The sequence below is a fragment of the Ovis aries genome, chromosome 18 (assembly GCF_016772045.2).
Source record: "Ovis aries strain OAR_USU_Benz2616 breed Rambouillet chromosome 18, ARS-UI_Ramb_v3.0, whole genome shotgun sequence".
Taxonomy (NCBI): domain Eukaryota; kingdom Metazoa; phylum Chordata; class Mammalia; order Artiodactyla; family Bovidae; genus Ovis; species Ovis aries.
The window spans coordinates 21434536-21460067 of NC_056071.1; the positions used below are offsets into that span (position 1 = coordinate 21434536).

The 25532-nt window shown below is 44.5% G+C and overlaps 1 protein-coding gene across 1 annotated transcript in view; it reads right to left on the bottom strand.

The window, feature by feature from the left end:
- The window catches only part of IQGAP1 (IQ motif containing GTPase activating protein 1), a 108951-nt gene that overhangs the window by 19138 nt on the left and 64281 nt on the right, over positions 1–25532 (bottom strand). Inside the window, exons 12-26 of the mRNA XM_015101899.3 lie at positions 25106–25269; positions 24742–24902; positions 23251–23375; positions 20272–20435; positions 11260–11350; positions 10789–10956; positions 9966–10108; positions 6850–7020; positions 5686–5769; positions 5509–5580; positions 5344–5413; positions 4742–4950; positions 3525–3680; positions 3125–3288; positions 1785–2009 (exon numbers count right to left, since the gene is read on the bottom strand). Of these exons, the coding sequence (XP_014957385.2) occupies positions 1785–2009; positions 3125–3288; positions 3525–3680; positions 4742–4950; positions 5344–5413; positions 5509–5580; positions 5686–5769; positions 6850–7020; positions 9966–10108; positions 10789–10956; positions 11260–11350; positions 20272–20435; positions 23251–23375; positions 24742–24902; positions 25106–25269 (2167 nt within the window). The remainder of the gene's footprint in view (positions 1–1784; positions 2010–3124; positions 3289–3524; positions 3681–4741; positions 4951–5343; positions 5414–5508; positions 5581–5685; positions 5770–6849; positions 7021–9965; positions 10109–10788; positions 10957–11259; positions 11351–20271; positions 20436–23250; positions 23376–24741; positions 24903–25105; positions 25270–25532) is intronic.

Consider the following 25532-nt stretch of genomic DNA (forward strand, 5'->3'; position numbering starts at 1 on the left):
GGAGGACAGGAAAGGCTGGCGTGCTGCAGTCCATGGAGTCGCAAAGAGTCTTAGCAAATGAACACAACTTAGCAAATGAACAACAACATGCTAGACCAGCAGCCTGAGGCGAGGCTGTGTCTTTCACAAGCAGAATGACCCAGAGAGACCAGGTAATTTTGTTACACTCACAGAGCTGGTGAACGGTGGGGCTGGAACTGGGGCTCGGGTTTTCAGCTGTGAATTTAGAGCCTAGATCTATGTGCCAGGCACTGTGATGGGCATTTGGGATCAAAGCGTTAAAAGACATGATAGCTCCCTGAGTTCCTCACGGTTTATACGTGTGGGAGAGACACACATGTAATATCTGTAAACACATCGTGCAACAATAAGAAGCTGACCGGAAGTCTTATAATGCCACAGAGAAGAGGCTTCTACTCAGATTGGAGGAATCGAGAAGACGTCCATAAGGAAAGAACGTATGAACTCAGAAATATGGGAGAAAAAAGTCTTCTAGGAAAGAAGATCAAACACAAGGAGGTAAGAGGAGGAGAGATGAGAACATTAAAATAAATAGAGGCCACGTCATGGAGGGCCCTGTGTGTATTGCTAAGTCTGGACTTCCCCAGAAGTCAGGGAGAGCCATTTAAGGGACAGGAGATCTGAATTTTAAGGTTACCCCCCGAGAACCTCACGTCTGATCTAACCCTACTCTGCACCAAATGAGAAACCCATTGTAGACCACACTGCTCACATCTCTAGCCCTCACCCAAGCTAGATAAAATCAGAAACATTTTGGCTCTCTGAGCTATATTTCCCCAGCATTTCCCATATTCTGGTGACACATTCCTGCTCTGGATGTACTCATGTAGGTGGTAAACTATGGCCTGGGCACAGAAGTCTCCTGGATTATGGTAATTTAGTTGGCCTAACTTGCAGTGTTCCAGGGCAGCTCATCATTCGCCCACAGCATCTCCTGTTCCCTCTCACAGAACAGAGAGATCTCACTCAGATCCAGGTGTCTCTTCACACCTAGCCCCATTTCTGCGATGCCAGTGTCCTTCCAGTCTTAGGCTCTCTGAGCTCTTTTCACCTGCCAGCATTTGGACAGGAAGACTCTGCACTCGGCAGGGCCCACTGCACCCTCTGGCCTCCACCACATGACGCTCACCCGCGCAGAGAGGCTCTGTCCAACCACTCTAAGGTAGCTCCCACTTGTATGCTTCATCACAGCTCCCTACAAGACTACAAAACTTCACAAAACTACTCTCAGCTTGCAACTTCATTTCTATGTACCTGTCTCATCTCTCCAAACTATGAACAGAGGGCAGGGAGTGTGTTGGTTTCAATCATTATTGTATGTCTCATCTGTTATTGTATTTTTTTTTTTGGTTTGTTTAATGTAGACCATTTTTTTAAAGTCTTTATTGAATTTGTTTCAATATTGCTTCTGTTTTATGTTTTGTTCTGGCTAAGAGGCATGTGAGATCTCAGCTCCCCAACAAGAGATTACCCGCACCCCACCCCACTTAGAAAGTGAAGTCTTAACCACTGAACCGCCAGGGAAGTCCCCAGCATCGTATCAGTATATGTGCATTTAACCCACTGTCTGGCACTTAGGAAGTACTCTATAAATATTTGCTAAATAAGTGAAGAAACTACCAACTCAACTACTTAAAGAAGAGGTTCCTATGGAAAAACTATTTGAACAATTACTAACTTTCAAATCAAAGAAATATTAACTGCCTAAAAAGAGAGAGAAAATACTAAAAGCATGAAAGAAAAAGGGGCTGTGATGATCATACCTCGCCTCTCCTGTCTGGGACTCCATCTGGTTAACCCAGGACTTGTAAATATCCACGGGGTCAGTTTTGATGTTGAGGGTCTTGTCGTCCATGATCTCCTTCACCACTGGAGCCAAGATCTGTCTGAGCGCGTTCTGGCCCCGGGCGCCGCGGTTGAAACTCACAACCATCTTAATAACTGTTGGATTTCCTGTCACAATCTCTTGAATCTGATCTACTTTCGACCTGTAAAACACAAGAAACAAGTTCAATTCAAACTAATCACGAATCTACCAACTTTCGGATCCTTCCTACTTAAAGACCCCCATCTCCTTAAAAACAGAAGTAGCTGGAAAGAGGTTGGGTACATGCTCTTTCTCTAGAAACTTTCCCAACTCTCATCTGAATACGGAACCTGCCTGCTGCTGCAAACTCTTATCATGGGGACATGATCGGGTCTCTTATTAGCTAAAGATGAGAAAGTTTCCTGTTTGGATCAGTTTCTTTAAAATTCTATCTTAATACAGAATGTTTCTAAAATTACTGGCAAATGTCTTACTCTGTCATCTCCCCAGAAACAGCAACACTTTATATTAGTGTTTATACTAGTTCATCATTAGCATATTAGTTTATATTGTGTATATATGATTAGTTTATATTGGTGTGTAGTATACATAGTATGAAAAAGTGAAAGTGAAACTGTTCATTGCTCAGTCATGTCTAACTCTTGTGATCCCATGGTCTATAGCCCACCAGGCTTCTCTGTCCATGGGATTTCCCAGGTAAGAATACTAGAGTGGGTTGCCATTCCTTTCTCCAGAGGATCTTCCCGACCCAGGGATCAAACCCAGGTCTCCCGCATTGCAGGCAGATTCTTTACCATCTGAGCCACCAGGGAAGACCAATTAATTACATATATATGGTATATGTGTAGTTAATTTGTACTTTCAGTACAATTAGCTTGCATTAGTGTATAACATACATTGCTGTTGTGGTTTAGTCCCCAAGTCGTGTCCGACTCTTTGCAACCCTATCGACTGTAGCCCATCAGGCTCCTCCATCCATGGGATTTCCCAGGCAAGAATAGTGGAGCGGACTGCCATTTCCTTCTGCAGGGGATCTTTCTGATCCAAGGATAGAACCCACATCTCCTGCATTGGCAGGTGGGTTCTTTATCGCTGAGCCACCAGGGAAGTTCTATACTATGTATTATTATGTTATAAAAAATAGATGCTTCTTTAGATTAAGTATTTCACACATATCACAGTGTGGAGAAAAGGCACAAACAGGCCTGAATCTCTAACTGGCAGCATCTGTGATGGAGGGGAGGGGTTCCCAGCTCTGCAGAAATCTGTCCCTACTTGATCTCCTCCTGCAGGGCTGTCTTGAAGAGCCGCAGGAGCAGGTACTCCTCGCGTTGGTTGGAGGCATAGTTGTAGAGAGTGAAGATCACAGAGTCCATGAACTTGGTGGACTTATTCTGGGGCATCTGAAAGATCAGCTTCGCCAGGTAGGTGGGGTTGGTCTGAAACATAAACCAAGGGATAAGTGACTTCCATGTAACGTGAAGGCTGGCACAAATATTCAAGACTTTTCAGCTTAAAGGATCAGGATGTACCTGAATAGTAAAAGAAAAATAAGGCAAGCCCTTTGCTCACCCCTCAGTGGAAATCAGAAAGACTTCCACAGAGATCCATGCATAAGGTTTTCTTGAGAAAAAGTTAACTAACTTTTACAGTACTGATTCCAGGAGCCACTCACCTGCAGTAAATAAAATAAGTGTTGATACGCTTCCAATTTCTCTCTCTTCTCCTTGCTCAAAGCCTTCAGACCTCCCTTCTGTTTATTTAGCATCATCATATCAGACAACTGTTCCTTATTTTTTTTGGTAAGTTTTTTACTGTGGGAAACCACATCCTGTAAACAAACACATATATACATAAATCAAAACACTTTCAAAGATGCAACTCTGGGCATTATGGACAGGTTTTTACCACGTAAAAACTTTCATGAAGGTCTACTGCACTGGCAGATCCCATTATATATTTTAGAATTACTACCATCTGCTGTTGCTGTTTTAGTCACTCAGTCGTGTTTGACTCTTTGTGACCCCATGGACTGTAGCCCACTAGGCTCCTCTGTCCATGGGATTCTCCAGGCAAGAATACTGGGCTGGGTTGACATGCCCTCCTCCAGGGGATCTTCCCAACCCAGGGATCGAACTGCTTGGCAGGTTGATTCTTTACCACTGAGACATCTGGGAAGCCCCTGGAATCACTGCATTAAATCCTATTTTCATTATGTCAATCAAATCTATTCCTACTCAAGTCTACTTATAAAGAACCTAATCCTAAAAATGTCCATTGATTCAGGAAACCAGCTTCTAGGAGTCTATCTTACAAAGTCTTATATACAATAAAAGCTACATGTACACTGAAATATTAACTGCAGTATTATTCTGTAATAAAAAAAAGTTGAAAATGCCAAATAGTCTGGAAAAAGACGTGACTCAGACTACTTCCTGATCAATTATTACACTGCCATTAAAAATAATTTTTGTGATGATATCACATAAAATGTATCTTATCCTCTATATTAAATAAAAATGTAGGATACAAAATGATTGTTAGAGTGGTGGAATTATGGGATGATTTTATCTATTCTTTTCTGTTTTTAAAAAATATTTATTTGGTTGCCCCGGGTCTTAGCTGTGGCAAGCAGACTCTAAGTTGTGTCACGTGGGATCTACTTCCCTGACCAGGGATGGAACCCAGGCCCCCTGCACTGGAAGCACAGTCTTAGCCACTGGATGGATAAGACTAAAGCTATATGATCAAATAATTTCATTTCTTACATAACATGAAAGAAAACGTACAGCATTCACTGAGAAGAAGGCCAGCCCTGCAAGGCATAAAGGCGGGAGGCAGAGGTATCAGGGAGGACAGTGCCCCAAGGCCCTGGCTGACACTGGACCATACCTGCAGTGTAATTTTATTTTTCACCAGCAGTCCGATTTTGATATCCATGATATTGAGGTCATTCTCCAGCTGCTGGTTAGAACGGATAAGGGTAATAACCTCTTCCCGCATCCTCATAAGATCGAGCTCCTCCTGAAAATCCTGGTCACTTTGGTCAAGCAGGTGGACAAATTTCCGGACCACAATCATAGGCGGATCCTCAGCATTGACTGACAGAGAGAAAGCATGTGTCAGATGAGGAATGGCATTCCCAGAAGAAGTTCTGTCTCTTGGAAAGCAGCAGCATTGTCATATATTTACAAAGGAAAACAAAAGCAGCTCTATTCACACGTAAGATATTCGTTTATTTCTGAGATGTGCAGAGACAACCACCAAGTGCAATCTTCCTGGTCATGCTACTGCTGTGTTGTTATGTGGAAGGCAGATACGGCAAGCAGCAAGACACCAAGCCATGGGTTAGCAAAGGGGCTTCAGTCACAAGCAGCACCCTGCCCCCCAAGCCTTGCCTGCAGGACAAGAAAAGAGATCCGTGGAGAACACCCAGAACCCGATGGCTCTCAGCCACTGCCTCAACTCTTCTCTGCTGAGCCACAGTTACTCACTGAGAGTCTTGTAGTCATCACGAGCTTTGTTTGCCCGGATAAAAGCCTGGATTTTGATAATGTCATTTATCTAAGGGACACAAAAGAAGAAATTTCTCAATTCATATGTCCACCACAAACACAGCAAAATTGATTCTATTGGTACTTCTCTCCCGGGGTACTCACATGATCTCGGAAATACTGCAGGCGTTCTCTATAGCGCTTCCTAGCTTGGTGCATCCTTGCCAGAGACTGGATCTGTGGAGAAGGAGAGGGGGTCCCAGAAATGAGAAGAGCCCTTCATCTCTGCACATGCCACGCTCGCATGCCATGCTGACAAGAAACCCTGCCTGGGATACGTACCTTTATAACTTCATCTTTGTGGGAGCGCAGGTAAGCCAAGCGGTCTTGGTACGCCTTCTTCTGCTTGTATCCTCTCCACTGAGACTGAAACCCAAATGTTACAGAAGACACGTCATTTCCCAAGGCTCAGAGGAGGTTAAAGAAGGTCCCCCAAGAGCAATTCGCGACACAGCTTTAAAAAGGACCACGCCCACTTGTGATGGAGGAAGGAGCAACTGGGCTGCACCTCCACCAGGAGAGCACCTGGCCAACTTCCACCTCCTGGAGGTGAGCACAGCGCTGCACGCTTTTCAAAGGGCATCCACACAGATGCTGTCACCGGCTCCTCACAACCAATCGGCAAGGAATGTAAGATGAACATTAGCATCCGCATTTACAGAGGAGGACACAAACTCAGAGAAGAGGCTCGCCGCCACCTGCCAGTGCTGGAGTCCTAACTCCTAACCCAGAATTCTTTCCGAGCTTCCCTATCACTGAAGCAAAAATCAAGAGTTGCTTTTCTCCATATTCAAACCTCACGTAAAGGAATAGTCTTAGGAGACCGCGAGGTGCTGAGAAGAACTGCCACTGAGCTGGACAACTTACCACTGAATACCATTAAGCACACACTTGATTATGTGGCAGTAGAGAAAGGGATGGTCAGAAGGCAAAAACCCACTCAGACATTCGATCATAGGCACTGGACTGTTCATCACGCCCAGACACTCGACTGTAGGCTCTGACTATTCATCACACTCGGACACTCGACTGTAGGTACTGACTATTCACCACATTCAGACACTTGACTGTAGGTACTGACTATTCACCACACTCAGACACTCGACTGTAGGCACTGGGTGTTCATCACACTCAGACACTTGACTGTAGGTGCTGACTGCTCATCACACTCAGACACTCGACTGTAGGCACTGGGTGTTCATCACACTCAGACACTTGACTGTAGGTACTGACTATTCACCACACTCAGACACTCGACTCTAGGCGCTGAGTGTTCATCACACCCAGACACTCGACTCTAGGCGCTGAGTGTTCATCACACCCAGACACTCGACTGCAGGTGCTGACTGTTCATTACACTCAGACATTCGACTATAGGCTCTGACTGTTCATCAGTCCTGCTCTGGAAGCCCCCTTGCAGTCTGCGCACAGGAGGCTCTGAAATACCTGAATGCAGGTGATGGCCGGGATCTGTTTCTTCAGGAAATTCATCCTGGATCGGAACTCCTGCCGGACTAAGTACCCCCGGCAGCAAGCCTGCAGCTTGGTGATCAAGCCTTCGTTGGCCAGCCAAAGTTGTTCCCGGTTATACGCAGCCGTTACCCCAGAGATGGAACTCTGAAAACACAGCAGTCACATGAGAAGATGTACACATAACAGAGTTTTAACATGGTGTCATCTGCAGTGCACACACTAATGCTCACAGCTGGCCAAGGCTATAATTGCGGTGCACAGGCCAGGGATCAAAACCATGCCTCCCGCATTGGCAGGTGGGTTCTTTACCACTGACCCACCAGGGAAGCCCCTATTCTAGACCTTTAGCCAAGAAACAGGAATGAAGACTTCAGGTCTATTTTTCAAGGCCAAGTTGTCCTCACATCCTTCTTTGACCTCATGTCATTTCCTTTACTCACTCACCTATCTAATGCTGACCATCCCAGGAACTGTGCTTCCTGATCTGGGGTCATACTGATAAGAAGACAGAGAGACAGGTGCCACCAAGGCCTGGAGCCCCTGGAACGCCACAGAGGAGGGCCCTGTGGGGGAGTGGACAGACTACAGATGGTCTGGAGAAGCAGCCTAGCGTGTTTGGACTGTTACTACCAGCTCCGGAGAACCAGCAAACCTTCAAAGAGGAATAAAACCGTCAGATATGTTTTAGAAAAGCAGCATGGTTAGCTGAGTAGCTGGCAGATTAGCGTGAGCAGGTGAATTAGAATCCTGGTAGCGTATGATCCCAGTGAGAGCAGCCCTGGATCACCCTGGGTGAGGGCAGGAGTGCCGAGAATGGTTACTGAGAACACCTGCAGACCCACCTGATAGCCATGGTCCCTTCTTGTCTTGGATGTCAGAGCTGCTCCCCTGCTACCCTCAGGCCGCAATGTGTACAGTTAAAAGACTACATGAGGACCTCCCTGGTAGTCCAATGGTTAGGATTCTGTGCTTCCACTGCAGGGGGGATGGGTTTGGTCCCTGGTCAGGGAATTAAGATCCCACATGACATGCAGTGCAGCCAAAAAAACCCCCAAATAAACAGAAACAAAAAGACTATATGACCTAGGGACAGTCCATGGGATGCAAGCAGAAGCAGCTTGGTAAGATCTTTGGGAAGGAAAACTCTTTAAGAGAGACAGACAGCTGGCATCAGGCCTACCTGTTCTCCTCCCCGTCTTCCTACTTCCTGCCTGCCTTCCTTCTGGAGGACAAGGTGACCTTGAGAATGGCAGAGCAGGAAGACAGAAGAACCCTGGGACAGACCAGATCATGGAGCCACCACACCTTCCCTGGATGCTCAACTCCAGAATTACTTTATGTGAGGAAAAAAAAATACACCCTTATGTACCACTCCAGGCCCGATTTTCCTGCCAACCTGTGCTGAGGTGTCTGCTGGACTCCTAAACTGCAGATGCAAAGGCACACCTGGTGGTGAGGAGAAGGACTCAGGTGGCAGGCGGCGAGTCTGAAGGAACAAGACTTAGGTTTGCAGGCACACAGGCCAAAGTGGGGGCTACCGGCTTGAAAGAGACGACTGAGGAAGCCTACAGAGGAAGCGAAAGGGGCTGATGGAACCCAGATATAACACAAGTGGAGTCAGAGGAAACGAAAGGAGAGAAAGATTAAGAAGGGACACTCGGAAGTAGAACCAGAAGAGAACAGCGCTGGAGAAGCCGAAAGAGTTGAGGGTTTAAGGAAGCAAACACACTGAGAGGCCGCCTATGATGAGAGCACACCTCCTCGCTGAACTTGGCCATTAAAAGGCCACTGATACATTCTGAAGCAGGAGTTTTACTATAGTAAGAGCTGGATAGCCATGAGCTAAGACGTGAATGGTAATGGAAAATTAATTCACGAAGGACAGACGAACTCAAAGGCATTTAGTAAGAACAGAGTATGAACCTACAGGCAAGACTGAATCGGGAGAGCTCTAGAGGATTAAAATTTTTCTCTTTTTTGTTTTTCAAAGACAGGGAGACATGATTATGTATGTAGGTGGTATTTAAAACTATATGCTTGAACCAGTAGCACCAGTATCACCTGGGAGCTGGTCAGAAATGCAGAATTTCAGGCCTCATGTCAGACCCACAGAGTCAGTCTTCACGTCACCAGGATCCCTGGGTGATTCACACACACACGTTAAGTTCTGGAGAGCATTGATCTATGTTACACAGAGGAGGTAACACTTGAGATGGGTATGCCTGGACAGCCAGAATTTTGACAGATGTAGATGGCAGGGGAGGGACATCTCACATTAGCAGGGACTTTGTTTTGTTTATGATTACACATCTGATGCACAGAAGAATATCTGGTACATGTAGGAGGATAGGAGGTGTTCAGAAAGTGTCAAATGAATAAAGAAATTCTAAAAAGAATGAACATCAGCATCAGCAAAGACACAGGGGATGGTAAAGATGTGCTCTGAAAGCTGAGATAAAAAAATGCTAACTTTATGTGAAAGTGCAGGCTATAGTCTAACAAAGTTTGGAGTTTGTGGGATAGTCAGAAAAGAGATTAAGCATGTAAATTGGGAAAGAGTAAGAGTAGTTGTATTTAATGAGGTGTCAGAACAACTTTTCATTTTTCTTTTTTGCTGGACCATTCAAGTTTTCTTAAAAAAAAAAAAAAAAAAAGCACACAATTTATCTGACCTAATTCTATAATCCAGATGTTCTACTAATTTAGATTTGAGGTACTCGTACTAAAAAAAATTATTCCAAATTAGTTATATAGCCTTAATTTTATTTTTTAAATTTATTATTTATTTTTAAACCTTTTTATTTTATACTGGACTATAGCCAATTAATAACGTTGTGACAGGTTCAGGTGAACAGCAAAGTGACTCAGCGATGCAGAGTCACGTGTCCACTCCCCCCGACTCCCCTCCCATTCAGGCTGCTGCATCACACTGAGCAGAGCTCCCCGCGCTGCACAGCAGGATCTTTTCTGTAGCCTTACTGTTAGTCTAGGGCTTCAGACCACACACCCTTGTTCTTCCTAAGTAGTATAACCTCTAAACTACAGGTACTGTCTCTCAGCTTCTTCTTTTGTGAATAAATGTGACCTACCTGGATCTCCTCCCGAGAAAGTTGCATGGAATTCTGCACAAAGTCCGAGGGTTCGTCCCATCCTCCTTCCTGGGTCTCCAGATTGTGGTAATAATAATATCCACCTTTCACCCAGTGCTTCACCCACTTGCTGTTGTTATCTCCTGACATAAACGAAAGATCAGAGAAACTCACAGCCACACTCCCCACAGCCACATGTCTAATCCTATAGGATCATTCTGATCAGGCTGAGCAACCGAAATGAAGACCATTCCCAAAACCTGCCCCTTGGGTCTGTGAGAGTAAACAGGGATCCTCAGTGCCTCTTAAATTATGGCTCTGTAATGTCTCATTTAGCTCATTCATGTCCACACTATAAAAAGAAAATCCCTATGAAGTCCACATGGGGAAACTGACCTCGTCTACCTCTGCCCCTTTCAAAGTAAGACCACGTGTATCAGAAAACTATTCTCATAAAAGACTTGCAAACACTCAGTCTCTCTAGTTAATTTTCAAAAAAAGGGGGGGGCATAAAATGGGATAAAATATCTTATCTCTATTCCCCCCTTTCTGCAGATGAACTACTTTTAAGTATCTTATAGGCTTAGGTAATCAGAACTATAGCCTATGAAAGAAACATTTTCAGAAAATTGACCTTCTTAACAGTAGCTGTACTCAAGGAGCAGAAACAGTTATTTTTAAACACGGCAGTATTATCTCCTTGTGCAATGAGCCCCGTACTGCATACAGTGCCTTTCCCTACAGCTTGGCCCTTTCCTCTTCCTCTGTTCCATGACATTTCTAAGCTCTTACTTACTGACACACTGATTTACCCATAACTCACCTGCTGCCAGTTTTTTCTTCTTGGCTTCAGCAAGGTCACTCTGGTAAGTTTCACCACATTCGGGGATGACGCCATACAAGCCGACGTCGGGGGAACGAAGGGCGCTGAGTGTTTTGCCAACATCGCCTTTCTCCACTGCTTCATTGATGGCGAAGATTCCTAAGGCAACTGCCCCAGGAGAGAACGGTTACTGGAATAGTTTAGAAAGCATCTAGATTTGCTTACTAGCACACTGTCCCCCCTACAACTGTCTTTTTTTTTTTTTTTAAATTTTGGCCACACCACCCGACCAGTGGGATGGTTCCCCATTCAGGGATAGAGCCCGGGCCTCCACGGTGAAAGCGCCAAATCCTAACCACTAGGCAATCAGAGAATCCCCAGCCCTCTATCTTGGTCAAGCTGAGTACTGAGCTATGGAACACCTTGCCACTCCCCACTTTCCATCAGAACGGAAATAAAACAGATACATACACCTCTGTGCCTCTTGGGTGTCTTTGTTGGACTGCCTGATTCCACCTTGAATTTCATCCAACCATAACACAGCTGACTCATCCTGGGTTTCCTATAAACCATTAAGAGCAAAACGGTATTAGAGGCATGAAATCAGGGTACATGCCATGATGGTGGCTTCTGAGACTCAATGAGAAACAGAGGAAGAGGTTTCAAGTATACAAGACATGTGGAATAATCAACTGGAAGAAGCCAGCATCAAAAACTAGTAGAAGGGTCACATGAGAAGTATCTCAAATGTAAGTGACGGATATAGGAAGATGAATTCCAGTCATTCGGGAGAACAAGAGTAGCTAGAAGGGGCAAAAGGTCCAAACTGGGAAGAGACCCAGGGACTTAAATGCTGACAAGGACCACAGCACGCATATGAACACACAGCACATTTTTTTTTAAAAAAAAACCTTCTTTGCCAGCAATATTCAGAGGGAGTAAATATTCTCTGTGTATTTTGGGGGGTTCCCTGGTGGCTCAGTGGTAAAGAATCCACCTGCCAGTTCAGGAAACACAGGTTCGATCCCTGATCTGGAAATATCCCCTGGAGAAAGAAATGGCACCCCACTCCAGTATTCTTGCCTAGGAAATCCCATGGACAGAGGAGCCTGGTGGGCTACAGTCCATGTGGTCGCACAGAGTCAGACACAACTTACCGACTAAGCAACAACAAAAATACATTCTCTATGACCACTATTTTTAAGACTATCAAGACTTTATCACATGTAAAGCTAGGAGTCACTAGGGGAATTTAAGCTTATCATCAACTTATATTCTAAAACTTGGAAGTTAAAGCAGTTGTTGGAAACTTAGAGACACCTCTTCACACAGAAACATAATAAATGGTGATTAGTTTACTCAGCATGGCCAACAAGAGTTTCTCCAGTCCACAGTGTAGTTTGAGTTGAATACTAGTGACAAGAGTGAGGCAGAAATGGAATCTTTTTCTCCTTTTAGGCAAGGCACCTCGGGTTTCAAAGTGACCAGGCTGGGAGAGTTGTGTTTGAGACAACCTTGGCAGACCTAGCAAGAGTAACTACTCCTGAGGCTTGAGCTAATAGCAGTTGGGATAAATTGCAGCTCAAAAAATCCTTTGAGACTACTTGATATAAATATAATTTGCCAAGGCACCAAGGAGACGGTTGGGGTCAGTTACTTTAATTGTGTTGTCAGATGAAGCAGGGTCTTGGCTTTGGGAAAAAATGGAAAGTTTCACTGTCTTCAGCATGCCCAGTAGTTGAAGAAACTACAAAATCTTAGAGGAGGCTTCGCTTTCCTCCTCTGTTATTTGGGAGAGACACACTATTTCATTCAGCCAAGCCAAGAAGTCACAAATCCCCGCAGTTTACAAAGTGCCTTGGTGACAGGGTAAGGCCAAAGGAAGGCACCTGAAATCCAAAGTAAAGATTTTGCTCAAATGCAGAGTTTTAGAAAGAAAGACCACTTTAAATTACGTTAAGTGCTGGGCTTACAATCATAGGCACTGTCCCAATGTAGGAAGCTCACAGTCTCGGTAAAGGAAAAGAGGACTCCAATAAACAAACGCAAGAACAAGTCACCCAACAGCTGCAGAACTTAGCTGTTCTCTACCACTGGTCAGTTTCTGTTACTCAAAATAGAAAATGGCCACACACAACTCTCAAGAGTCCTATGAATAAACACTGGCAGTGCGAAGTAATAGTTTCAACATGAGATAATACACTGAGTCAGTGACAACTTAAACTGAGAAGTCATGAGCGAGACAGCTGAAGGTGCAGTCTCTGAGAGAAGTGGCGTAAACGTCCTTGCACCCTAAAAATGGGTACTTCCACAGAATCGCGTCATTTGGAGGTTCACTTTTAGGCTAATCGTACACAAGCGACCTCTGCACAGAATCTCCTGTAAGCAAAGCTGGGAGGTTTGGCTCAGCCTTCCTTGCATCTGGAGAAAGGCAGAGCTTAACAAGAACTCTGACCATCCCGGGGATTTCCCTGCTGGTCGAGGGGCTAAGATTCCGTGCTCCCAATGCAGGGGGCCCAGGTTCAATCAGCTCCTGGTCAGGGAACTAGATCTCACATGCTGCGACTAAGATGAAAGACGAAGATCGAAGATCCCTTGTGCTGCAGCAAAGACCTGGTGCAGCTGAATAAACAAGTAAATATCAAGAAAAAGAAATTCTGACCATCCAGAGTTCTGTCATCTTTGTCCCATGCAGACTAGAGCAGGAGGAACAAAACATGGCCTTTCACACACACATTTCATACTTTCCTCAGAAACGAGTGACAGAGCTGCGGTGTGAAAGGGAAAAAACAGACTCGATCTGTGTCTCAGGGGGGTCAGGGGGAAATGAGATCGAAACATCCTTCCTCTGACTGAAGGAGGCAAGACAGATGACACACACCATCATCCCAGTATAAGGCAAGAAGAGGACCTCACTGCTCCAATTAGATCAAATCAGATGACAAAACCCAACATCCTCCTGTGAGAGTTTGCTCTAAGGATTAACTCAAACCACTCTAGAGAGTTAAAAACCTGACGAGATACTGTAGAGGATATTAAGATGAAATAGATTTAATGTGAAAATGCCATATAAAATATACCGAAATAACATCCCCTGACATCTCTGACTACACTTTGAAGCACACTGCATTTTAGAAGAGGTAAAGAGCCAGGGACCAGAAACAAGAATCCAAGTAGGGGGCAGTGATTGGAGGTAAAAGAGGTAGAGATGCCACAAAATACAGGGAAAGGAAAGGGAAGACAGGTGAAAGAAAGAACAGTTACCATTTTATGTGTATATATGGAAAGCACACAGACATTTGCAAAGGGCACTGTGAGAGTGCAAGTCGCTCAGTTGTGACCGACTCTGCGACACCATGCCTGCCAGGCTTCTCTGTCCATGGAATTCTCCAGGCAAAAATACTGGAGTGGGTAGAGTCCCTTCTCCAGGGGATCTTTCCAACCCAGGGATTGAACCCAGGTCTCCCACACTGCAGGTGGATTCTTTACTGTCTAAGCCTCCAGGGAAGCCCAGAATACTGGAGTGGGTAGCCTATTATCTTCCTGATCCGGATTCCTTGCCAGTTGAGCTACCAGGGAAGCCCACAAAGGGCACTTCTCACCCCTTAAAACCTCCTTAGAAGTCTCTCTTGTTTTATGTGGCATGGATGCACATGTCATGATTTCTAAAATATTCATAAATGTGTAGACACATATATGTGTAATATAAATGTAATATCTTAGCAATCATCACATACATTAACCATGCTATATATACACATAGATATACATTAAAGCACCATACCTACCATATACACATGAAACACACATAAATGAATCTATAAAACATTTATTAACACAAGTGCTGAGCAATCAAAATGGAGCCCTGATGGTTTAGGTATCGATCTTCTAGTTGCTCACAGTAAACGCTCAGGGAAGAGCTAGAACTGGGGGTGCCACACATTTGGGAGGTTTGGGACAGGAGCAGTGTACCAAACAAAAGTCTCCGATATTCTAACAGCTGGGCCAGCTGTGTCAGTGCACACCCGCTGGGTTTCAGCTACGTGCACGCATGCATGCCTGTGTCCACACAGACTGCGGTGGCTGAGGAGAAGCAAGACTTAACATCATTCATATTTACAGTTATGAGTTCCTGGAGAACCCCTGATGATACTGAGGCAGGGCCCTGTGGGGTTCCGGGGCACAGAGTCTTTCTGTCTCCCATTTCTTTGATTACAGGAAACAGCTTTCATTCAGCCTCTGTGACCTTCCCTGAGTTTGGTATTCTGCCCACAAGCATGTAGACCCCAGACTAGTTAGACCTAAAGGTTGATGACGCTGACTCTTCCTTACCTCACTACCCACCCATCAGTCTATAAAACTTCTTACTGTCTTCTCCAAGTGGGGACATGCAGCTTTTCAAGGCAGGAGTTTGCTGTGTCCCACTTTGCCTAGCAAAGTAATAAAGCTATTCTTTTCTGCTTCACTCAAAACTCTGTCTCTGAGATTCGATTCGGCACTGCTGCATGCAGAAGCTGAGCTTTAGGCATCACTAATACCATGCCTTGGCATTCAAACAATACTAACCAATGACCAGTAATCTACTTTTAGCAAGGATTCCCAAGGCACTATATTTAAAGGAAGAGAAGTGACTTGGTGAAAACAGTAGAGGCAGAACCTCCGAATATCCCTTCTACACAAAAGCAACAGAAACGCTGGCAAAAATCATCAGAATTAACTTTTTCAAAACTCCAGAAATTAACCAAAGGCTTCCAGCAGTCAGAGAGAGTTTATCAAGAACAGTTGACTCTCTGTAAGAAGAGTGAGGTTTGTGGCGCTTTAAATGGCTTTATTCCCTTTTTGTGCTCTGCCCACCCACTCGGCTCCCACCCCGTACACACCTTCCTCCTTCAAATCTACCTATTCCCAGAGAACTGTCATTACTTGACACATTAGGGGGTTCCCTGGAAGACCACAGCTAGGTTCTCTTTATTTGACCTGACTCAGAGCATGCCCAGTGCAAACAGCCTTTCTGGAGTATCTGTCCAAAACAGTAACAGGTAACTGCTTCACATCAGAGATGTCTGAGACAGTGGATACACACTTAGGCAAAAAAAAGGCTAACAGAAGAGCTTAAAAGGATGGACTTCCCCAACGGTCCAGTGGTTAAGACTCCATGCTCTGACTGCCAAGGGAGAGGTCAACTCCTGGAGTTCAATCCCTGATCGGGGAACTAAGATCCCACAGGCTGCAGTGCACAAAAAAACAAAACCAACTCCAGAGGAAAAGCTAGAGAATGAGATGTCCACAGACAGCTCTGAAAAGCGCTGGCAAGTTCCTGGGACGGGGATCTAGACGATGATAGTGCATGTGTAGGCTCTGCACAGGCTCAGAAAAGATCTGATAAGACTGTAAGCTCTGGCCACTGGCTGAGCCTGACGCTCCGGGCAAGCATGAAGTGAAGGTTAAAGCAAAACTGTGACCTGCCTCGCTGAGTGTTGAAGGCAGGCCCCAACACACAAAGCCCCTCCGCAAAGGCTGGAAGCTTTGCTGGTTCTAGGCATTCAGGGAAATTTCTGTCTGATCATCAGCTGACCACTAGCTAACCAAGCAGAGACCTCAGCGGACACACATGACAAAGAACACAGACTTGAAAGAACTGAAAATCACTAGCAAGCAGCGACAGAAGTGAACCGGCACAGCAATAAACCCCCAGGCGGGGCAGAAGCTGATCCCCAACCCTCTCTATTACATTATTAAAGTGTCTAGCTTCAGCCAAAAGTTACAAGATATGTGAAAAAACAAGACGGCACAGTCCAGAGAGGACAAGAATAAAGCAGACAACCAGGAGACGAAACAGCCAGTCAGCAATCCAAAGTGTGCTCAGATAACTAAGGGAAACGAGAACGATGCCTCACCAGATAGAGAATATCACACGCACGCACACACACATTAAAGAAACAGAATTATGGAGTTGAAAAACACAATAACTGAAATAGTCACTAGAGGGATTCAGCAGATTTGAGTAAAGGGAAGATACATGCATAACAGAATTCCCTGAAGGCAAAGTGAAAGAAAAAGAGGCATTTTACTTGAAGAAAATCTGAACAGATCTATACCAAATATAGAGATAAGAATCAGTTAAAAAAAAAAAAAATCAAAACATAGCCTACAAAAATAAAACCAAACCAAAAATTCAGGACCATATGACTTCACTGGCGAATTCTACCAAATGTTTAAAGAAGTAACACTGATCCTTTATAAACTTTTCTAAAATGTAAAAGAGGATGGGACACTACTCAATTCATTCTGTGAGGCCTTTATTACTCTGGTACCAAAACCAGACACAGAGATAATACAAGAAAAACAGACCAAACTTAAATTAAGCTCTTTCACTTGCTAAATTTGGAACTCAGATGGCTATTTTTAAAACTACTCCCAAGAGGAACTTAAAAGCTGAGCTTTTAAGCTTTAAAAGAAGACAATTATACCGAAACTATAGTGCACCCAACTGAGCCTGGCAGTGTAAGTAAATTTTCCTCTAATTCTCCCTATTCCCCTGCCTTTGATGGACTCTGGAAAGTTATTCCACACCAAAAGGAAATACTTCAAACTCCAGTCACATCCTCTAAAAGTTTAACTCCCACGACCCAAACAAAAGGAGCAGTGAGGCCCATCACATGAGAGCAGGTGCAACTTATATCCTCAATCTTCTTTCCTTTTTTAGACATGGACCCAGACTTAGTTCATTCTTTCAAAAGTCCACTCCTTCTGGACTAATAAGGCAGCAAAAGACAACATGACCACCACTGGCCTGTGCAGAATCATAGCAGCCAGGCCCCACACCAGAGATTCTGGATTAGTAGAAACAGCGTTAAAGCTTAGGAATCTGCATTTTAAAAATGACCTTTCAAGGTTTCTAGTGATCAGTCGAGTTTGGGAAGCTCTGATCCAACAAACTGGTATCACAGACAGACCTCCATTTATGGCTTCCTATGGCCAACTGTTTCTCACTAGAGGTAACTAAAAGCAGCTAATGTCTCTGTCTCAATTTCCCGGCTACAGAATTTCCTGGGAGTTGTGATTCAGCCGGCAGCACAGGACCAACCGACATGCATAATAACGACCCTCTTAAAAGGAGCCTGGTACTTGCTACATGTGTACATTCAGGACACATTAATGTCAAGTACCCTCATGACAACAGAATCAAAGTTCTATCCACATTATACTATGGGGCTTCCCTGGTGGTCCAGCTGTTGGGAATCTGCCTGCCAATGCAGGGACACCAGTTCAATTCCTGGTCCGGGAAGATCCTACATGCCAAGGGGCACCAAAAGCCTATGTGCCATAACTACTGAAGCCCACACACCCTACAGCCCATGCTCCACAAGAAGAGAAATTACTGCAATAAGACGCCACACTGCAACTAGAGTAGGCCCCACTCTCTACCACTAGGGAAAGCCCACGCACAACAACAAAGACCAATGCAGCCTAAATAAATACACACATTTTAAAAATAAAATCTAGGCCCTGGACTAATTCCACAGTTGATTTTTGCCTCTTAAAAAAAAAAAATTGTACTATCTACAACTCCCGCCCCACAGCCCAAACTTACAGAACCCACAAGGGTGTCAGTGTACAAAAGCTCCAATTATACAAAAGCACTGGTCTGTTTTACTACTTTACACTTTCCAGAAAGAATCTGACCTCCTGAATAAAGAAATTCTTTTAGCTCTTCTGCCTGCTGCAAGAACCTCATGGCAGGGATCTTCAAAGTTGCAGGTCTCAGCATAACTGTTGAGGAGGTCCTTATTCAACTGTTGTTGGAAGAATTTAAAAGGAGATGAACCACAATTCAGATAAACAGATGGTCATTACATTTTAATCACAGAACAAACAACTGAGGGCCTACTAAACGCATGGCAAATTCCTACTCACCAAGAGGACTAAAACAGGTGTAAATCTCATCCATCTCCTCAACAAACTGGCTAAGAGGCAAAACAAACTTTCTAAAACTGTCTGTGTGACAGTTACTTTGGAAAATATATTCATATCGGCATTATCCCTAACAGCCACAAAGTGGAATCATGATCATCAGCTCATGAACAGATAAATAGAATGTGGTGCAGCCATAAACGGAATATTGTTCAACAATAGAAAGAAAATACTAATGCATGCTACAGTTTGGATAAACCAAGCTAAGTGAAAGAAGCCAGTCACAAAGGACCACACCCTGTACTGATGACTTCATTTATATGGAATGTCCAGAGCTGACAGATCCACAGACGGCAAGTAGACTGATGGGCACCGAGAGCTGAAGAGATGGCAGGGGAGCAACTTGGTACTGACGGGTACCAAGTTTCTTTCTTTGTTAAAACAATACTTGTTTATTTACTTGGCTTTGCTGGGTCTCAGTTGCAGCACACAGGATCTTTTAGTCACAGTAGGTGGGACCTAGTTCCCTGAACAGGGGTTGAACCTGGGCCCCCTGCACTGGGAGTTTAAGAGTTTCAGTCACTGGGCCACCAGGGAAGTCCCCTAGGTTTCTTTTTGGGGTGATGAAAGTGCTGCAAAATTGATTTTGGTTATGCTGTAAAATTGATTGTCTATGAACAACGAAAAACCACTGGACTGTACATTTTTAAGCAGTGAGCTATATGGCATGTGAACAGTATCTCAATAAAGCCATTATTTAAAAAAAAACTTTATGGCATTATTTACTAAAGCTTAACATATGTATTCCCTATGACCTACAAATTCCACTGCTAAATGTATACTTGACGGAAATGCATATATACATTCACCAAAAGACATGCACTAGAATATTCACAGGAGCACTGATTGCAACAGCAAGTCAGAAACAACCAAAAATTCACCAATAACAGAATATGGAACCACAAAACAGAACAGTACACAACATTAAGAATGAACCAACTACTGCTACATGCAACCCCATGGATGAATTTTACTACCATTACGTGGGGCAAAAGAAGCCAGACTCGGGAGTAAATAATATGTGATCTCATTTAAATACAGTTCAAAACCAGACAAAAATCAACTGGGGTGTTAGAAATCAGGACGCTGGTTACCAGCACACTGCAGGGAATGAGTAACGATGTAAGGGAATACAAGGGGGTTCCTCTTAATGCTTTTTATAATCCGAGCGCCAGTTACATAGGTATGCTCACTTGAACATTTATACAACTGTATACTTAAATAACTGACACATTTTCCTGGATCTTATGTTTCAACAGATAATTTATGTAAAGAGACATAAGAGGTGTGTCTACAACCCTAACAACAAACACCAACAAACAAATCAAAAGTGTAAAACAGCACAAGTTCTGGAAGGCAGAGTCTATGACTCTTACACTGTGTACGCCACTGCTCCGAATCTAAGGGTGCCCAAGGAAAAGAGTCATTGAGTGAACGCCCGTCCCCCTGTCTCAGTTCTAGGATGGATGGCATTCTCTGAACAGAAAGGAACAATTCAGGGCCACTCACCTGGGCCTTCTCTCTCTTTGCTCTGATCAGTGTGTCCTGATAATGCTGGGCCACTTCTGCGAGGACCCCCTCGAGTTTAGCTGCAGGAATTTGCAAGGCCTGCAGGGTCTTCTGGGCATCACCTTCATCCAGGGCTTCGTTAATCAAACCAATGGCTAAAATCCCTACACAGGGATGGACAGAAGGTTATTTTTTAAAATTAAGAAACTGTATAAATAAATCAGTTTTTAAACAAGCTAAGTGACCATCAATCCTCTACCCAAGTGCTGCTGCGGCTGCTGCTGCTGCTAAGTCGCTTCAGTCGTGTCCGACTCTGTGCGACCCCACAGACGGCAGCCCACCAGGCTCCCCCGTAAGTGCTACCACGAGTTAAACTACAATTTGCCATCCAAAATGTTAAGCAGCATATAAATTTTTTCCTTTAAATGTAGGGGGGTTTTTTCATTTAAGTAAACTCCCTTATATCTATTTTCCTACTGAAATCTCAAGTCTTTTTGTTTTAATTGGTCTAACTGAAGAGTGATGAAGACTGTGACGAAACTAGCTTTACAGGATAGCTTTCAAGTATACTCCAACGTGTGATCAAAGCTATTCTTGATTCACAAAAAGTCTAGGGTTCAAGGGAATCTTTTTTTTTTTTAAACTTTTTACTTTGGATTAGGGCATAGCTGATTAACAATGCTGTGATAGCTTCAGGTGAACAGCGAAGAGACTCTGCCATACATATACACGTGTCCATTCGAGAAGGCAATGGCACCCCACTCCAGTACTCTTGCCTGGAAAATCCCATGGATGGAGGAGCCTGGTGGGCTGCAGTCCATGGGGTCCCTAAGAGTCGGACACGACTGAGCGACTTCACTTTCACTTTTCAGTTTCATGCATTGGAGAAGGAAATGGCAACCCACTCCAGTATTCTTGCCTGGAGAATCCCAGGGACAGGGGAGCCTGGTGGGCTGCTGTCTATGGAGTCGCACAGAGTCGGACACAACTGAAGCGACTTAGCAGTAGCAGCATTCTTCCCCAAATAATCCAGGCTGCCCCATAACATTGAACAGAGTTCCCTGTGCTATACAATAGGTCCTTGTTGGTTATCCATTTTAAATATAGCGGTCTGCACATGTCAATCCCAAACTCAAGCATTCAAGGGAATCTTAAACATCACCTAGTTCAACATTTTTATAGAAAAAAATAAAAGGATGAGGTTTAGGTATCTCTTTAAGATCACACAGTAAACAAGTGGCAGATGGAAAATCAAAGTTCAGGGCCTCCTTCTCCAAGGCAAGGCTCTTTCCACTAAATCACTGATTATTTCTCACAGGAAACACTAAATAAAACTAGGAATGTTCACTCCTTAAGTATCTCAGCCAGCTGGACTACTCTTCTTTAATCTTTATTTTCTGGCACACCACATGGCATGCGGGACCTTCGTTCCCCACCAGGGATCGAACGCACCCCCCGGCAGTGGAAGCGCACAGTCTCGACCACCGGGCCGCCAGCGAAGGCCCTGCGCTGCCTCTGTAAAGACTCCGCTGTGTGATAAAGAATTTGGCTGGTCTTTGTCTCTGGCTTCTGGAAAGTGAAAGTTGCTCAGTCGTGTCTTGACACCATGTGACCCCCTGGGCTGTGGCCCACCAGGCTCCTCTGTCCATGGGATTTTCCTGACAAGAATACTGCAGTGGGAAGCCACTCCTTTCTCCGGGGGATCTTTCCGACCCAGGGACCAAACCCGGGTCTCCTGCACTGCAGGCAGATTCTTTACCATATTTCCCAAGTGATAGGAGTACCTTCGTTGTTCATGGTAGGCTCCTAGGATCACACCTGAGTTTATGCCAAACAGGTGACTCCTGCTGGGCCCCTAGAAACTTTTGGGGTAGGGGCTGGTCATGCTGGAAAGACCAACCATGTGATCAGAAGGTTGGGGTTTTGAGTCTTACGATCTCGGAACATCAGCTTGGCTATTCCAGACACAAAAGGCAGACTGGAAACTGAGCTCCATCACTTGGCCACTACTTTGCCACGTAATTCAATCAATCAGAAGCAATGAAGCCCCGGTAAAGCCTCTGGATAGCCAAAGCTCAGGTGACCTTCCGGGGATATGACACACATCGGTGGGCTGGAAAGAGCAACATATCCTGAGGACACAGAAGCTTTGAATTTGGGGCCCTTCCAGACACCACCCCATTGGTTTCTTTCGAGTGGTCCTGATTCGTACTCTACACAAAACTTTTGTACTCTGTACAATAAAACTCAATTTATACTCTTTACAATACTTTGGCCACCTGATGCAACAAGCTGGCTCATTAGAAAAGTCCCTGATGCTGGCAAAGATTGAAGTCAGGAAGAAAAGGGGACGACAGAGGACAAGACGGCCGGATGGCATCACTGACTCAATGGACATGAGTTTGAGCAAACTCCGGGAGGTGGTGAAGGACAGGGAAGGCCGGCATGCTGCAGTCCATGGGGTTGCAGAGTCGGACACGACTGAGTGACTGAACAACAACAATGATAAAACTATAACCACAAGTACAGTGCCTTCCTGGGTTTAGTAACTCAGTCGAGTCAATTACCGAAACTGAGGGGGTGCAGGGGACCCCTGAATATATTTTTGGAAGTGTGGTGACCTGGGAACACCAGGTTCAAAGCTGGTGTCTGAAGTGAGAGACCTCTTAGGGAGGACAGTTTGTGCGGTATGATCTAGCTCCAGGCAGTGTCAGAACCTGTTATAACAGCATTTAAAAGTAACAGACCACATTCAATTCACCTCCTGAAAAACCTTAGTTCTCTTTACATTCTTCTCCAATTATAGCAGTGGCCTGGTGTTTTTAAAATAGACAACCATAGCTTTTTGAGATAGCTAAACGGACAGGCTTTTTTGTTTTTTGCAGTTCCCAGAAATCCCCTGGGGCAGCGTCCCCGGGAGGGTGGGGTCACACATGCATGGCTGGGGCACGGCCTGGGGAGCGGAAGCAGCTCACTCACTCTCATGCTCCTCCTGCACCACCCGGTTCACGTGGTCCACAGAAGCCTGGATGTCATTCCACGTAATGAATTCATTGTTCTCTGCATGGGCCTGAGCTTTCAGCTTCATCAGCTCATCCAGATACCTGCCCCATTCCCCCAACAAAAGAGAGAAGGGCAACATTAGAAAAGGGACCTGCAGGGTTATTTCTGTGGATGGGAATAAGAAGACGTGGGGGCACAGGATCCAAGAGATGGCTGAGGAACCCCAACAGTTTGATGTATTCTAGGTCAGCTTTGGCACCCAGGCGTTAACCTGAACAAAGGGTAAAAATACAAGGATACCACTAATTCTTAATATCTATATGAAAAATATTTATATTACTTGTTCTAAATTTCAGGTAAGACTAACTCTGGAATCAGAGGCAGCAGCCCTGATCCCTCTGAGGGATCAGAAAACAAGGTCATGCGCCAGCTAATAAACACAGAAGGGATGGCAGGTCAACAAGTCACCATTCAGCAACTCTCACCGAAAGTCTGGGTTTACACAAGGATTATCAGTCGGAGTCAAAAACATTAGACAAATGGTTAAGGGGAAACTGGACATTGTGATGGTGTAAAAGGTACCAAAAAAAAGATTATGTTCTGGAGATAAGGAAGAAAAATAAATACACAATGAAGGGACTAGCAGACTGCCTAATCCAAGGATCAATCTCAGTATCTCTGATGGTGGGGACAAGCAGGTATTACATGCCTCTTAATATGAGAAAATATGAAACACACGTCACCAAAACTGCTTCACTGAATCCTGACAAGCCTTTAGACCTGATTTCCAATTTACAGGAATAAAACAAATATTAAGAAGCAACCAAAACTGAAGATGGGACATTTTAGAGGACAACTGGCTCCAACTCTTTAACAAGTCAGCACTATCAAGAAAGGGACAATGCTAGATTACAAAAATATCAAAGTGGCGGGGAGGGGGGGTGAGGTGGAAGGAGGTTCAAGAGGAAGGGGACATGTGTGTACTCATGGCTGATTCATGTTGATGTATGCCAAAAACTAACACAATAAAGCAATTATCCTTTAATTAAAAATAAATAAATTTTTTAAATAAAATAAATAAAAGCTACCAAAAGGACACAATATGGATTGCATCCTGGTTTGAACAACCAGCTGAAAAGAATAAACAATTTGGGAACAAGAGAAGAAGTAAGAAAACAGACTAGTTTAGAAAATATTCAAGAAGTATTATTGACTTGACAAGGTATACGAGTGTTATTTTGACTACATGACAAATATCCTCATTGTTTTAAATAAGCATATTTATAATAAATTTAGGAGTAGAATGCTATAGTATCTGTAATTTACTACAAATCCTTGAGCATAACAAAATGAATTGAAATACGGGGGTGGGTGGGGAACCAAAAGACGATTACAAGGAAGTCCCGATTCCTGCAGAGAAAATAAGAGTGTTGGCTCACAGAAGAGGTTAGGGTCAGGGGCACCCACCTCTGGCAGTTCTCCTCTTCGATGTTTGTAAGGCCTGTCACTGAACTGCTCAGCTGTTTCCACACTGTGTTCATGTCTCCAGATTCTAGTGCCCTGTTGATTAGGGCCACCGATGACAGCATCTCCACCGCAACAGAGAGCTCAGGGTGGGTGAGGCTATGCTGCAGAGAAAGGGAGGCGTGCGGAAAGAGTAAGGAAGGACATCTTGGAAGACCCAGGGAGGTCAGACATTTAATAAAAGCACAGGAAGTCTAAGATTCTGGTTAAAAAATCAAAGGTTCTACCTAACTACACCCAGAAGTGGGTATTAAATTCATGTCCACTCTTGTTTTGCTCACAAACAGCACGGGTTTGGTGAACTCACCTCGGGACTCTGTTGCTGCAGGGTGGCCAGCTCCTTCTGATAAAGATTGGCGGCAAACGGGTACACCTGGGGCAGCTGGGCTTCGGGGTTCATCAGTTCCAGGACAGTCTTCTCGGCCACACCCTTCTGGATTGCGGCATTGATGGCTGCCACTGCCGCCAACCCTGGGTAGAGAACTCGAGGTCAGAAAAGCCACTGGCTCCCAGAGCCCCAAGGGGGCACAGACGCCAGTCTTCACAGGAGAAAATCATATTCTGCAGCTAAACTATTAGTTGTGACGTTTGAAGTGGAACTTCTACCTTCAGACAGTGGTCTTCTTAGTCTGAGGATGAACTCAATGGGATGTGAGCCGCATCTCAGTAAATATGTTTTCTTTCCTCTTCTCTTCTCCTCACCCGTTTTCTTTCTGCTCCAACTCCTCCTGCCT